General features: G+C 48.5%; 1 protein-coding gene across 8 annotated transcripts in view; it reads left to right on the top strand.

Annotated features, from left to right (window-relative positions):
• Positions 1-625: 625 nt before the first annotated feature.
• The window catches only part of Dip2b (Dip2 acetate--CoA ligase B), a 177211-nt gene continuing 164678 nt past the window's right edge, over positions 626-13158 (top strand). For 6 of the 8 annotated variants that reach the window (XR_015623956.1, XM_087556848.1, XM_087556844.1 and 3 more), the window contains exon 1: positions 626-884. Coding sequence is in view for 7 of the 8 variants with exons in the window: in XM_087556848.1 (XP_087412974.1) it covers positions 785-884 (100 nt within the window). In the remaining variant the exon portion in view is untranslated. 8 annotated transcript variants of the gene reach the window in all.

A 13158-nucleotide genomic window follows, 5' to 3' on the forward strand; every position in this document is an offset into this window, starting at 1 on the left:
TGCTGAGAACTGAACTTGGGCCTTCTGCAAAAGCAGACAGCAATCTTAACCACGGAACCATGTCTCCACTCCCTATTCCCACGGAAGTTCTTTTATAAGTCTTTAGGAGTCGAGGCAAGATGAAGCAAGTTCTACTGTAATCTTTTTTTCTTGTGTATTGAGACAGGTCTCATATAGCCCAGGTTGGCTCCCACTGAAGAGAGAATGATCTTGAACTTTAGGTCTTCCGGTTTTTACCTCCTAAATGCTGGGATTACAAGATGCCCAGAAAAAGAAGAAAAAAAAAGCATTGTTGGCAGGCATGATTCAGAATCTGGGGTGGGTGAAGGACCTGGCCTGTAGGCAGGTCCATCAGAGAAAATGGGGGAAAGGACACGACAGATGAATGCTCTCCCGAGTGAGAGGGTTCTGGAAGAAGTAAAGCCAAAGCACGCGAATCCTCTTGCTTGAGAGTTTGTGGAAGGTAGGCGCCCTGTGCAGCAGGTGCTGCATCTCCTCTAGGAGAGCCTAGCAGGCGACAGCAGCCTGCGTTCCAGACGCTCCGCGGCAGAGGGCGCTGTAGCCACGCCCGTCCTGCGCCTCCGGGGCGGGGCGAGCTCCAGGCCGGGGGCGGAGCTGCGCGCTCACGTGACCCTCGCTCAATGGCGGCGGCGGCGGCGGCAGAGGCAGTGCCGGCGGCTTTCGGCGGCTGGAGCCGGATCCTGTAGCCCGGGTGTGGGCCCGCGTCAGTCCGTCCCTCCTTCGGCCCCCTCTCGTCTTCCGGAGTGTGGCTGGCGCAGCCGCGATGGCGGAGCGAGGCCTGGAGCCGTCGCCGGCCGCGGTGGCCGCGCTGCCCCCGGAGGTGCGGGCGCAGCTGGCGGAGCTGGAGCTGGAGCTGTCTGAGGGTAGGCGCGCGGCGGGCCGGGCGGGCGGGCGGCGGCCTGTGGGCGGCTGGGCTGGCGGGGCTCGCCGCTCCCCAGCCGCGAAGCGCGGCTGAGCTCTCATTGTTGTCCCTGGGGGCCCCGCAGGACGAGGGGACCGGTCAGCTGGAGACAAAGCTGCGCCCTCCGGCTGACACCTTGCCCCTCTGCTGCCTTTCTCCTGAAGGGCCGCTTGCCTGCACCCTCTCTCCTGCTTCAGAACGAGGCGCAGGGGAACGCCGCAGCTGCGTTTCTTCCTGCTCCTCTAACAATGCGAGGTGCCTCACCAGTGACAGGCGTGAGAAAGGAGCGGGGGAGCCATTGAGGGTCCGAGGGAGGTCGGAAGCGGTGGCGCTAACCCAGAGAGAACCGGATCCGCTGCCTCTAAACCACCTCTGTCCTGGGGTGCAGCTGGCTTTTCTTGGCACCTGTATTCAGGCTAGGTTTTCCTTATCTGGTCACCTTTTGGAGTCCTCGTAGAGGTGGCTACCGGGTACATGCAAATCCTGGCCGGCACCCTCTTTCTTTTGACAATGGATTGGTACAGGGAGGGTTGGGTTTATGTAGATAATTTCAAACATGAGCTAAATCTAGTCTCTGTTACAAGAGAAGTGCCTTGGACAACAATGAGAACCTCAGTGCCTGCTGGGGGCATGTGGTCAGGCGAATGCGCTGTGGCGATCAGCTCTCTGTAAAGTTCCTGTTTTTATCACAGGCGGCCTCTGAACAAAAGCAGCATTTTCTCCGCTCTCGGTGTCAGTACACTTCGCTGATGTCTCCAGAGTTGCATATTGTTGAATTATTTGCCAAAGGCCCTCACCAGTATTTTTCACGTTCAATAAAAACTGTTGATTTGAAAAAGAGTAAGGAATGCGACCAAGTTCCCAGGAGCGGTCTAGTTCCGACTTTTTGTTAACTTGTCATGACACTGGGCTTCGCCCCCCACCCCCATTCTGAAAATCACGAATAGTCAGAAGTGCATTTGAAGTGCATTACAGATCTTACTCGATTGAAGAAGGAAATAATTAATTTTAATAACCCTTTAAGGCTTTCCCAATGTGTAGGGTGGTGATCTTTTCACCTGCATGCAATTATCAACATATTACTTTTTAATTAATCAATGGGGAAGCATTTAAGAAGATAGGAATCCTTTGGGCTGGTTGCCCCATGATACCTTTGGTTAAAATATTTATCGTATTTTTTTGTTTTTTTTTTTAAAGCATTTGAAGTAGTTCGTTAAAATATATTTAGAATATATTTCCCCTATGGTTTTGTTTTTTCGTGCTATCTTTTTGTGAAAGTGTTGCCACTGAGGGTTAGGAATCCCATTCAAACCTTTTAAAAACAGTTCTTACTTTTAGTAACAAATCAGCTATACCTTTCATTAGCCAGAAAGGGAGGCTTGCCTGGATGTTTGCATGAGGGGGAGATTAAAAATAGGGTCTGATTGCTTTTACTGGTTAAGGGAAATCCTGGGCGCTCCCCTTGGTGTGGATCTGCCCCACACAATTATCGCTTACAGCTCTTGGTGTTTCTAGACATCTTTAGAAAGAGCTATTTTGAGGATCCACTACGGATTTGCTCACCCTACTCCCTGAAAGGCGTGAAAGCCTTAGAAACTGAGAATGTCAGGGTTTAAATGTTTTTTTTAAGGATGAGTGAGTTGGTCATTCTTCTACAGAGGGTACTTTGATGGGCACATGACTTAGTTTAAATTTATTTCTTAAGGATTTGTACTGCATTGTCCTGCATCTTATGCCTTTGCGCTCTAGAAGGAAATAGCAGTTGAGGAACCTTGAGCCTGCAGTGTCAGCGTATTGGCCATCTGTCTGTCTTGCTTCAAGTACACAGATGGTTGGCTAGAGATGTAGGAAGGTGCTATTCGGAGTTCAAGTTAAAATAAACCAAGGGTCCTCAGATCTGTGAAGTTTGTGACATCTGCAGCATATTTTGAACTAATCTTGCCCCCTTTAAAAAATAATTACTATTCTGACAGAAAAACTTTTTTTTTTTGTTTTGTTTTTTTCCAAAGCCTCTGTCATGACTTGCTGACATTGGTGAGTTCCTTCTTTCCTTGGCTGGTTTTTGTAGGTTCAGGCACTACTTGGTTCTAAAGATAGGAGAGTCTGAGCAAAGGACTGTTGGAGCATTTTCTTTGTGTGTGTTCTGCTGCAGGCTTTGGTCACAGATCAGCCGCTCTGCTGAGATTCAGGTCCGTGCCTCCTTTGGGCTGTTTGCCGCAGAGCATAGTGCAGAGCCCTGTATGGTGGTTCTGCTGCTACGGGCTGCTCACCATGGACTTGAGTGGCTGTAAACCTCTCCCGCCCTGACAGCCTGAAACTCTCCAGAGAACTGATTAGAAACTGAATTTACACATGAATTTTTTGATAGATGAGTTGGATAGGATTCTTAACCTAGTCCCTGTTTGAATATTTTCTCAAGAGCTTCATGTGTCTGTCATCTGTCGCTCCACAGTGTTGAAGGACCTAATGAGAATTGTTTCTTTAAATCTGTCCGGTCCCCTGTGTGGTGCTTTCATGAAGTCATCAGAGCATCACTACACTTCTTGATGAGGTTATAACAGGTACACTCAGTCCCCCTGCCCCTTTCGCTTTAACAGACGGAAGATTTGGACTCAAAGGTTAAGCGTTTGTTTAAAGCTGCACCTCTAGTGAGAGCTATTATCTCAAGCTGTGATGTAATTATGGGATCTGAACGATTTAAATAGCTGAGTTGTGATTGCACAATAGTTTTCTCTTCCTCTAAGGAAGCGCTACGTGCAGTGTTTGTGCCACAGTTCTGCACAGTCCTGGTGGTTCTCAACCCGGGGTCCCTGCATGCTGCTTTCCTCTGTGTCTCTCTGTGTGCGGTGGTAAGCAGGAGGTTTGCCAGCTTTCAAGGAGCTCTGAGCTGCTAGAGGACATCTCTTAAAAATGTCAGCAAAACATCACAGCAGACCATGACAGAGCCATGCTCAGGGGGCTGCCTTCTAAGAAAGGAGGAAGCTGTGTGCTTCGCCATCATGAAAAGCAGCAGAGAACTGTAAATACTGGGTTGTGTGGTTAGCGAAGGCTGTGATTTGGCTGGTGCAGAGCTCACTGTGAGGGAACAAGGGTGTGAGGAACCGCTCACCCTAGCTGCAGGTTGGAGGGTGAGCAAGTCTTTCCGTGTCTGAGAACAGCCCAGAGAGGGCAACTGGAAAGGTATTTAAGATAAAACAACAGTTACCGGAAGGGAGCCTCCCTTTCTTGTTTGAACACTTCTCTGGGCATGAGCAGCCTCCTGTCTCTGTCTCTACATGTTTCACTCCCTGTCTCTCAGGCCTGGAATCTGCAGAGTCCACCCTGAAGGTGGAGGCACGGAAGGCACCTTCTTAGGAGCTGAAGCAGAGTTGAGAAGGAAAGGGAGGTGCTGGGTAGATTGTAGTGAAATGAGCCAGCCAACATCGCTTCTGTTTACCTGTAGTGCAAGCTTGGTCACTGCCCCCAGAGATGTCCCTCATGGAGCTGTGGGCTAAGCACGCACCCCAGAGCTACAGCTGAGGTCCGTGCTGCTAAGAGTTTTCACATCTGCAACATAGATTGTTGTTCTTACATTGCTACTGCTGAGCCAGCATTCCACCGCTGGTTTCTACCCTCAGTCCTGTAGGCTTTCATTACAGTTTGAAATTACATTTTATCTATTCGTGTGTGTGTGTGTGTGTGTGTGTGTGTGTGTGCGTGCGTGCGTGTGTGAGAGAATGGAGGTCAGAGACTGTTTGTGGGAATCAGTTTCCACCCTCTACCACATGGGCCCTGGGTGTTGACGAGGGTTATTGACAGTAGGCCGTTGGTTGGCCAGTGCTGACTTCATAGTTAGAAGTGTGTTTATGTTTACTGGAGTGCTGGGGATTGAGTCAGGGCTGATAGGCTAGCTGAGTGCTCTCCCATGGTGATGTCTCACTTTCATTCAGCTCTGGAGAGCTCCTTTGCTTTTTTAAGTTTTGGGTTTTTGTTGTTTTGCTTTGTATTTTTGAGATGTGGGGGGCAAGCGCTCAAAGGAGGGAGGGAGAGAGAGATTGGGGGCGGGGGGAGCTGGCCCAGAATGCTGGCTTTGAACTTGTGGATTCTACTGGTCTTGCCTCCCATGTGCTGGGATAATAGGTGTGTGCCACCACTCCTGGCTCCTATAGACTTATTTTATTTACATATGTATTTATTTTGAGATAGGGTCTCTATGTAGACCTGGCTGTCCTGGAACTTACTCTATAGACCAGGCTGACCTTCAAACTCACAGAAATCCTCCTGCCTCTACCTCTCAAGTGCTGGGATTAAAGGTGTACGCTACCACATATGAATTGTTTATTTATTTAAATAATTTAAAAGGATTCTGCCAGTGTTTGTATCATAATCATACAGTTTTCTGTTGCTCTCCCATGCCTAATGTAGGGTAATGCCCATCCCTCTCTTGCCTGTTGTTGCAATTCTTTTTTTTTTTTGATTCTTTTTTTCGGAGCTGGGGACCGAACCCAGGGCCTTGCGCTTCCTAGGTAAGCGCTCTACCACTGAGCTAAATCCCCAGCCCCCCCTTTTTTTTTTAATATTATTTATTTAATGTATATGAGTAGCTGTCTTCAGACACACCAGAAGACGGCAGCAGATCCCATTACAGATGGTTTGAGCCACCATGTGGTTGTTGGGAATTGAACTCAGGACCTCTGGAAGAGCAGCCAGTGCTGTTAGTCATGGAACCATCTCTCCAGATCCTATATTTTCTTTGAAATAACTTTATTATTTTGAGGCAGAGTCTTATTGTGTAGTCCAGGCTGGCCTGTGGCTCTCCATCCTCCTGCTTCATCCTCCCAAGTGCTGGGACTGCAAGCCTGACTACTACGTGCATATTTTATTTTTATGTGTCTGAGTGTTCTGCCTGCATGGATGTGTGTTCACCATGTGTGTGCAGTGCCCTCAGAGAAGAGGAGGCACTGGATCCCCTTTGGATTACTGACAGCTGTGAACTGCCATGTGGGTGCTGGGAATTGAACCCAGGTTTTCTTAAGAACACCCAGAGTATGGGTAGAGACACTCACCTTTCATCCCAGCAGAGGCAGGCAGAGGCAGGAGGATATCTGAGTTCTGAGTTTAAGGCCAGTCTGGTCTCTAGAATGGGTTTTAGGAAGGCAGGGCTGCACAGAGAAACAGTGCCTCAAAGTAGGGCCAGTGCTTTTTACTTGCTGAGCCATCTCTCCAGCCCCTCGTTTTTATTTATATTATCTTATTTTCTTGTCTTTATTTTGTTTTATTTATTTATTTTATTTTTTTGATTTATTTATTTATTCATATATGTGAGTACACTGTAGCTGTCTTCAGACACACCAGTAGAGGGCATTGGATCCCATTACAGATGGTTGTGAGCCACCATGTGGTTGCTGGGAATTGAACTCAGGACCTCTGGAAGAGCAATCAATGCTCTTAACTGCCTGAGCCATCTCTCTAGTCCTTTATTTTATTTTTTGAGACAGGGTCTCACACATACTCTGGTTAGCCTGGAATTTGCTGTGTACACCAAGCTGGCAGTTAACTCAAAGATCTGCCAGCTCCTGGCTCCTGAGTACTGGGATTAAAGGCGTGCACCACTATGCCTGGCTTACTTTTGTTTAAGTGTGTGTGTGTGTGTGTGTGTGTGTGTGTGTGTGTGTGTGTGTGTTGGGTGCTGGGAACGGAGAGTGGTCTTTTACATGGCAGTAAGTGGGAAGCCCTGAGCTGTCTCTTCAGCCTCTCCCTTGTTTGTTCAATATGGTTTTAGGAGGACAATGAGTTTCTGCTTGGTTCAGTATGATTTGAATGGGAAAATCAGGTCTCTATCTTGGTGATTTGATCTTGGCCTGAGATGGGGCTGTATAATTATTTGAGAAACATGTGTTGTTATCTGGTAGGCCTTGGTCCACATCCTGGCCATATCCCTTAGCTAGCCGTGTGACCTTGGATGAACTGCCTAAACCCTGGTTCTATCCATACAAAAAAGACGAAATTTCTTACTAGACTTGATGTAATAGCACGTAGGGAACATTTAGCACATGTTAACTCATTGCTCATGTTTCTGAGCACATGGTAACCCATTTGTTGTTGATTGTTGAGACTCTTTCATGGGTTTAAGGTGTGATGTGCTGTGTGGTGTGGATGCACTTTGTGAGCATGATTTTCTTTTTCTTCCCTCCCTCCCTTCCTTCTCTCTCTCTCTCTCTCTCTCTCTCTCTCTCTCTCTCTCTCTCCCTCCCTCCCTCTCCCCCTCCCTCCCTCTCTCTCTCTTTCTTTCTTTCTTTCTTTCTTTCTTTCTTTCTTTCTTTCTTTCTTTCTTTCTTTCTTTCTTTCTTTCTTTCTTTCTTTCTTTCTTTCTTAGGACAGGGTCTCAGGATGTAGTTCTGGTTGTCCTAGAACTTAGGATGTAGGCCGGGCTGGCCTCAAACTCAGAGATCTGCTTGCTTCTGCCTCCTGGATGCTGACTTGTTTATATTTTTATGTAATGCCTCTATCCATGAGTGTGTATCATGGAGTCCAGAAGAGGGACTTGGATCCTCCAAAACTGGGAATTGGACACAGTTCCTGTGCAAGAGCTCTGGTGCTCTTAAGCCCTGAGCCTTTTTGCGGTTCCCACCCTTCTTTCCCAGAGACTAAACCACTCCCTCCCTGTTCTAAAGTGCATACCCGGCTGGTGCCCTCAACCCCATCAGCTATCCCTTCTCTGTGGTATTCTGGACCTGCTAGTATCTGTCTCTGGTCCCCCCCCCACCCCCTGCCTTTTTCCTCTTAGCTCCTCATACATCTTGACTCTTCAGCATTTACATTTGTTCCAGTTCTTCCCCTGGAGAAGATGGGAGAAATACACAAACCCTTCCCAGAATTTCGTGTGAGTGGCCTGGCTGTACACAGTAGGTAGGAGAAGCAGACTGCCTCCGACCATTTGCCTTGCTCATGGCTCATGGCTCAGTCGGCTGGGTCTAGCTCAGCAGACTACTGAATGAAACATTGTTTCCAGGCGCAGACTGCAGCACCTCTGGGTTTCTCCGTTGCACTGCAATTGGTCCATTGTTGTTTTTAATTTTTTAATGCTTTTTGAGAAGAAGAAACTTTGTGGTACCCAGGTTGTTCTCCTACTCCCTTTTGGCGTCTTGCTCCACACTCTTCTGATGCAGGTGACTTCAGTAACACCCTTATTCCTTATTGGCATCTTTCTTAGAGCAATTTCATGCGTGCCCAGGGCTTCAGCTCTCAGCAGCCTTCAGTTGACTCCCAGGTCTTAATCTCTAGCACTGCACCCTCTGCTGTGAGTGCCATTGCTGTCCTTGTAGACACTGATTATTTAGCAAAACCAGCACTCCCTCCTCCCTGGTTCATCCATCTGCCTCCTCTCTCCAAAGAGAGTCATCTCAGGATGCCCACTGTCTGATGGCTACTTTCCATTGTCAATGTGACTGGGCCAAGAAACCTGAGTGTACTAATGAGATGGAACTTTGGGTATATCTTCAAAGGCTTTTCCGGAGAGATGAGCTGAGAAGTAGAAAGATCCCATCTCAGCATGGGCAGCACATCTCACTGCGTCCTGGACTGGCTAAAGGTAAAGGAAAGAGAAAACACACAGACCCAAGTTCACTGTCTCCTTATGTGCTGCCTGGTCTGCTGAGGTGTGAACAGGAGGTCCTCTGCTGACACATACCTTCCTTGCTGGGATGGTCTGTTCTCTAAAGCCAGATAATCTTAAGTTGCTTCTCCCTGGTATGTATCTTGTCATAGCCATGAGAGCACTAACACACCCTCAAGATTGTTCCCGACTATAGCAGAACACCACAAATATAGGTATTTAAGAAACACCCGTTGTTCATAGTTCAGAAGTCAGTAAGACATGATCAAGCCAGTGCATCCATTCTGGTGAGGGCTTGTGCTGATCCCCAGAGATGGTGCCTTCTTCCTCATCCTCAAATAGGAGGGAACAGGCCTTTCTGAAGCCTTTCTGTAAGAACTGGCATTACTCCCGTCCATGAGTGCTCCATTCTCATGATCTAATCACCTATTAAAGCCTCCAGCCATGACCACACTGGGAATTACATTCCAGCAGAAGTGGGGGGTGAGCAGGACACCACCTTTCTCCCCACAGCAGCTTACCCAGAGGACCCCTGCGTTCTGTGCTTGTTCTGTCTGTCCTCATCCTTCCTTGGTGCATCCCACTCCTAGTCCTTTCTCTGCCTCAGCCATCCTGCTCTGTTCTCTTGTGATTATTTTGAAACAGAATCAAATATGATCTTTTCTTTCTTAAAACACTTCTATTGGCTTCTCCCACGTGCAGGGTAAACTCTAAGCATCCACATGTACTCAGGCGGTTCTCTTAACCCCACTTCCTGCTCCTTGTTCTCTCCTTGCCAGCCATGCTGGAGGACTCTGCATACATTCTGCTTTTTTGTTTGCAGGCCTTGGTTGACTCTGCTGTCTCCTGATGCCTTTTCTGGCTTCCCTCTGTCTTACTTCTTCACTTAGTGTCCTATGAGCAGTTTCCTCATCCTCAGTCTCTAGATTTCCACACTGGTGTAATCGCTTTAGAATGCTTAGCATGGAGCAGGTCCTGAGCTCCGCCTGCACTTAGAAACCTGCCCGACAGCTAAGCCGCTGCCCTCATGGTGATGGTAGAGCTGAGCTAGCAAGGAGTGCTTGCAAGTGGCATAGGGTGTGATGTGCAGCCCAAGCTACTGGTGTCGCGCAGCACAAGATCTTCCACTTCCTCCGGCAGGAAGGGAACATTTTTAAAAAAAAATATATATGTATCCTATGTATACATATATACAGACATACACACACACACACACACACACACACACACAGCGAGAGAGCGAGAGCGCGAGAGAGCGAGAGAGCGAGAAGAGTTAGTTTTGCCTGTGTGCATCACATGCATGCCTAGTGCCCATGGAGGTCGGAGAGTTCAGATTTTGTGGGACTGGAGTTACAGATGGTTATAAGCCACCATGTGGGTGCTGGGAATTGAACCCAGGTCTTCTTGAAGAGGAGCCAGTGCTTGTAACCACTGAGCTATCTCTACAGCTCCTATTTTTACATATTTCTACTTATTTATTGTTTTTGAGATAGGTTCTGGCTGTGTAGCCCTGGCTGTCCTGAAACTTACTTTGTTGACCAGGCTGGCCTCAAACTCAGAGATCTGACTGCCTTTGCCTCCCCAGTGCTGGGGTTAAAGGCGTGTATCACCACACCTGGCTGGTCAGGACTTCTTACTGGGGATCTGTGTTTATCCACTACAGATACTCAATTTGTAGGATAACATGGCACATCTTGGAATGTTGATCTAATTGAAGTTTGGGGAAGTATATTAATGTTTTAGTGAAGAGCTGAAAACCTAAGATAAAAACCTAGGGAGATGACTTGGTAGTTTAGCACCAAACATGGGGACTGGAGTTTGCACTGGGGTGGATGTGGCAGCCCAATTGAGCCTCGGAAAGCAAAGACAGGGTCCTAGACCAAGGAGGCTGGGAAGACCAGCCACACTGTTCCGGAGATTCTGGGTGTGGCTGAAAGACCTTGCCTCGCTGAATAACGGTGCAAGAGCCAACCTTCAGGGTGATTCCCAACATCAAGTACCCCCAGCAAGTACAGCTTTACACGTGGGTAGCAAACACATGCAAGCTTGTGTACTTACATGCGTACCCATCACACACAAACGGGGGGAAAAGGAAATCTGAGATAAAATGCAAGCCTAATGTTTAAGCTTTTAGTGAATGCATTTTGCTTTAGTGGCTGTGCCCGTAGATGTGCCAGTCCCACATCAGTTTCTTCAGAGCAGAGAATGTTAACACCATCCTCATAGTGACTAGGACTAACAGGTCAGTGTTTCCCTCGAGCTGGGTAGTGTTATGCTCCAGCACTTGGTAAAGGTAAAGAGTGACGCTTAGGGCCCGGTGCATATGGCCCTGTGGTTAGGACTGGGGCTGGAGGGAAACAGCTCAGAGAGGCTGGGCTTTCTCCACCGTGGGGTCAGGGAAGATGGAGTGGAAAGAGGTGGTTAAGGAGGGGAGTTGTTGACTATGGAGAAGCAGGGGATTTGGTGGAGGGATCTAGTGGATGACTAGGCTCTGAGGTTTCTTTCTTTTTTCTTTTTTTTTTTTTTTTGGTTCTTTTTTCCGGAGCTGGGGACCGAACCCAGGGCCTTGCGCTTCCTAGGCAAGCGCTCTACCACTGAGCTAAATCCCCAACCCCGGCTCTGAGGTTTCTTAAAAGAATTGGCCTTGGGGCTGGGGATTTAGCTCAGTGGTAGAGCGCTTACCTAGGAAGCGCAAGGCCCTGGGTTCGGTCCCCAGCTCCGAAAAAACAAAAAACCAAAAAAAAAAAAAAAAAAAAAAAAAAAAGAATTGGCTTTGCTGGCCCTGTCCCTCACTTAGGGAGGGGTCTCGTTTTGGGCAGCAGGGAGCCAGAGGCAGAGTCACTGACAGGACGAACAGATGAGGTGTGCAGCAGTGGGCTGTGTGGCTGAGTGCTTCTGGAAGGCCTGGCCTTTCTGACCTGCAGCTGAGCCCTCCATAACGGGTATGAGTAAGGTTGTCCTGGGAGAGCTGTGCAGTAGGAAGGCTGAATATCCAGAGCTCCGGGAAGCACTGACCTTGGGAGCTGCAAAAAAAAAAAAAAAAAGGAACCTGGGAGAGAGTTGCCTGTGAGCAAAAGCAAAAAAGAAAGAGCAGAGCAGTTGGGGATTTCCTCAGTCCCTTGCTGAGGCAGCTCCACTATGGCCGACTCAGAAACTGCCGCCGATTCACAGTCGTCAGAGGAGGCCTTCAGGAGGGACTTCTGCCTGGGCGTTGTTGTTGTTGTTGTTGTTGTTGGTGGTGGTGGTGGTGATGATGGTGTGGTGGTGGTGTGGTGGTGGTGGTGGTGGTGGTGGTGTGGTGTTGGTGTTGGTGTTGGTGGTGTTGTTTCTTCTTTGGGAAACGTTCTAAAGTGGCCTCATGCTCCATGCAGTCTTCATGGTGGAATTACAGGCAGCTTTAGTGTTCCCAGGGACAGGGATTGTGTGGGAGACTGCACCATGTTGGGGAATCGTGCAAAGCAGAGAGAAGTGGAAATGGGGTCCCAAGTGTTCAAGCATGGCTGTGAGGAGGAGGAAGAGATAACACAGGAGTAGGTGCTTGTCAGTGTGTCTGTCCTTTGTCTCTTCCCACTGGAAAGAATATGGTAGGACCCTCATCCCCATTGCCACAGGTCAGAAAGAACCTGTGCAGTCGCAGGCACAAGCACGGTTCTGATGGCCAAGCAGGGAGATTTGAGCATATAGATTTGGAGTACAGGGATGGGGACTTGGAGCAGGAACGTGGTCTTGCTGAGTCTAAAGTTGAGATTCCCAAGTACTGCTGGAGTGGTTGTCCAAGCCGGGCGCTGGAAAGACAGCCTTTTCTGTTGGAGTTAGGGGAAGCGCTAAGGACAGGAACAAAGAGTCATTGTAAATGGCAGATGAGGAAGTGATAGGCCTCTCTTGATGGCCTCGTGAGTGTTCTGTCAGGTAAAAGCAAAGAATAAAGACTGAGTGTATGTGTTTTGGGGAAAAGCTTTATGAAGACATAAAAAGACAAAACCCCAAACAACACGAACAAGAAACAATCTAACCCAGCAACAACCCACCCCTTTTTAATGGCTGCCCTTATGAGGCACACACAAGGTGATGGTCCGTGACACAAAGGGTAGATGAGGTAAGGCTGTGCCAGACTGGATGAGTAAGAGTAGCTGAGACAGAAGGCCTCTGCCTCAGCCCTGCAGGTTGGGTGTGGCTGAACAGTGGAGGGGCAGGTGGTGGAGGGGCGTTGGCACACCCCTGTGCACAGCTGTTCCCCCCCAAGTCCCCCTCAGGGGTAGCCTGTGACATGCTTCTGGGGAGGTTGGGGGTGGGTACAGAGGCTCACCTGCTCCTTCTTGATGACAGCAGCAGAAACCCAGGTTTCTCAGGAAGTTACTCTTAGCAACTTCTTCCCCATTAGGCTCTTCTCAATGATCTGTCTCTGATTCATTTAGCAGGGAACTTTCCCAATGGTAGCAAACCTGTTTCTCTAATGATGTGGAAGTAAAGGTGATAGTGAGAAAGAGGATGTGACGTCATCACTGGGGGTCAGGCGCTGGCTACCAGGTGTGATCTAGAGTTAGAGAGCAGTGAAATGCTGACTTCTTAGAGTGCCCCATATCAGTTCACGACTACTTATTTCTCAGGATCTTTCTGCAAGGGGGAAGAGTGGGAAAAGCAC

The sequence above is a fragment of the Rattus norvegicus genome, chromosome 7 (genome assembly GCF_021556685.1).
Source record: "Rattus norvegicus strain SHRSP/BbbUtx chromosome 7, alternate assembly SHRSP_T2T, whole genome shotgun sequence".
In the NCBI taxonomy this organism is placed as follows: Eukaryota; Metazoa; Chordata; class Mammalia; order Rodentia; family Muridae; genus Rattus; species Rattus norvegicus.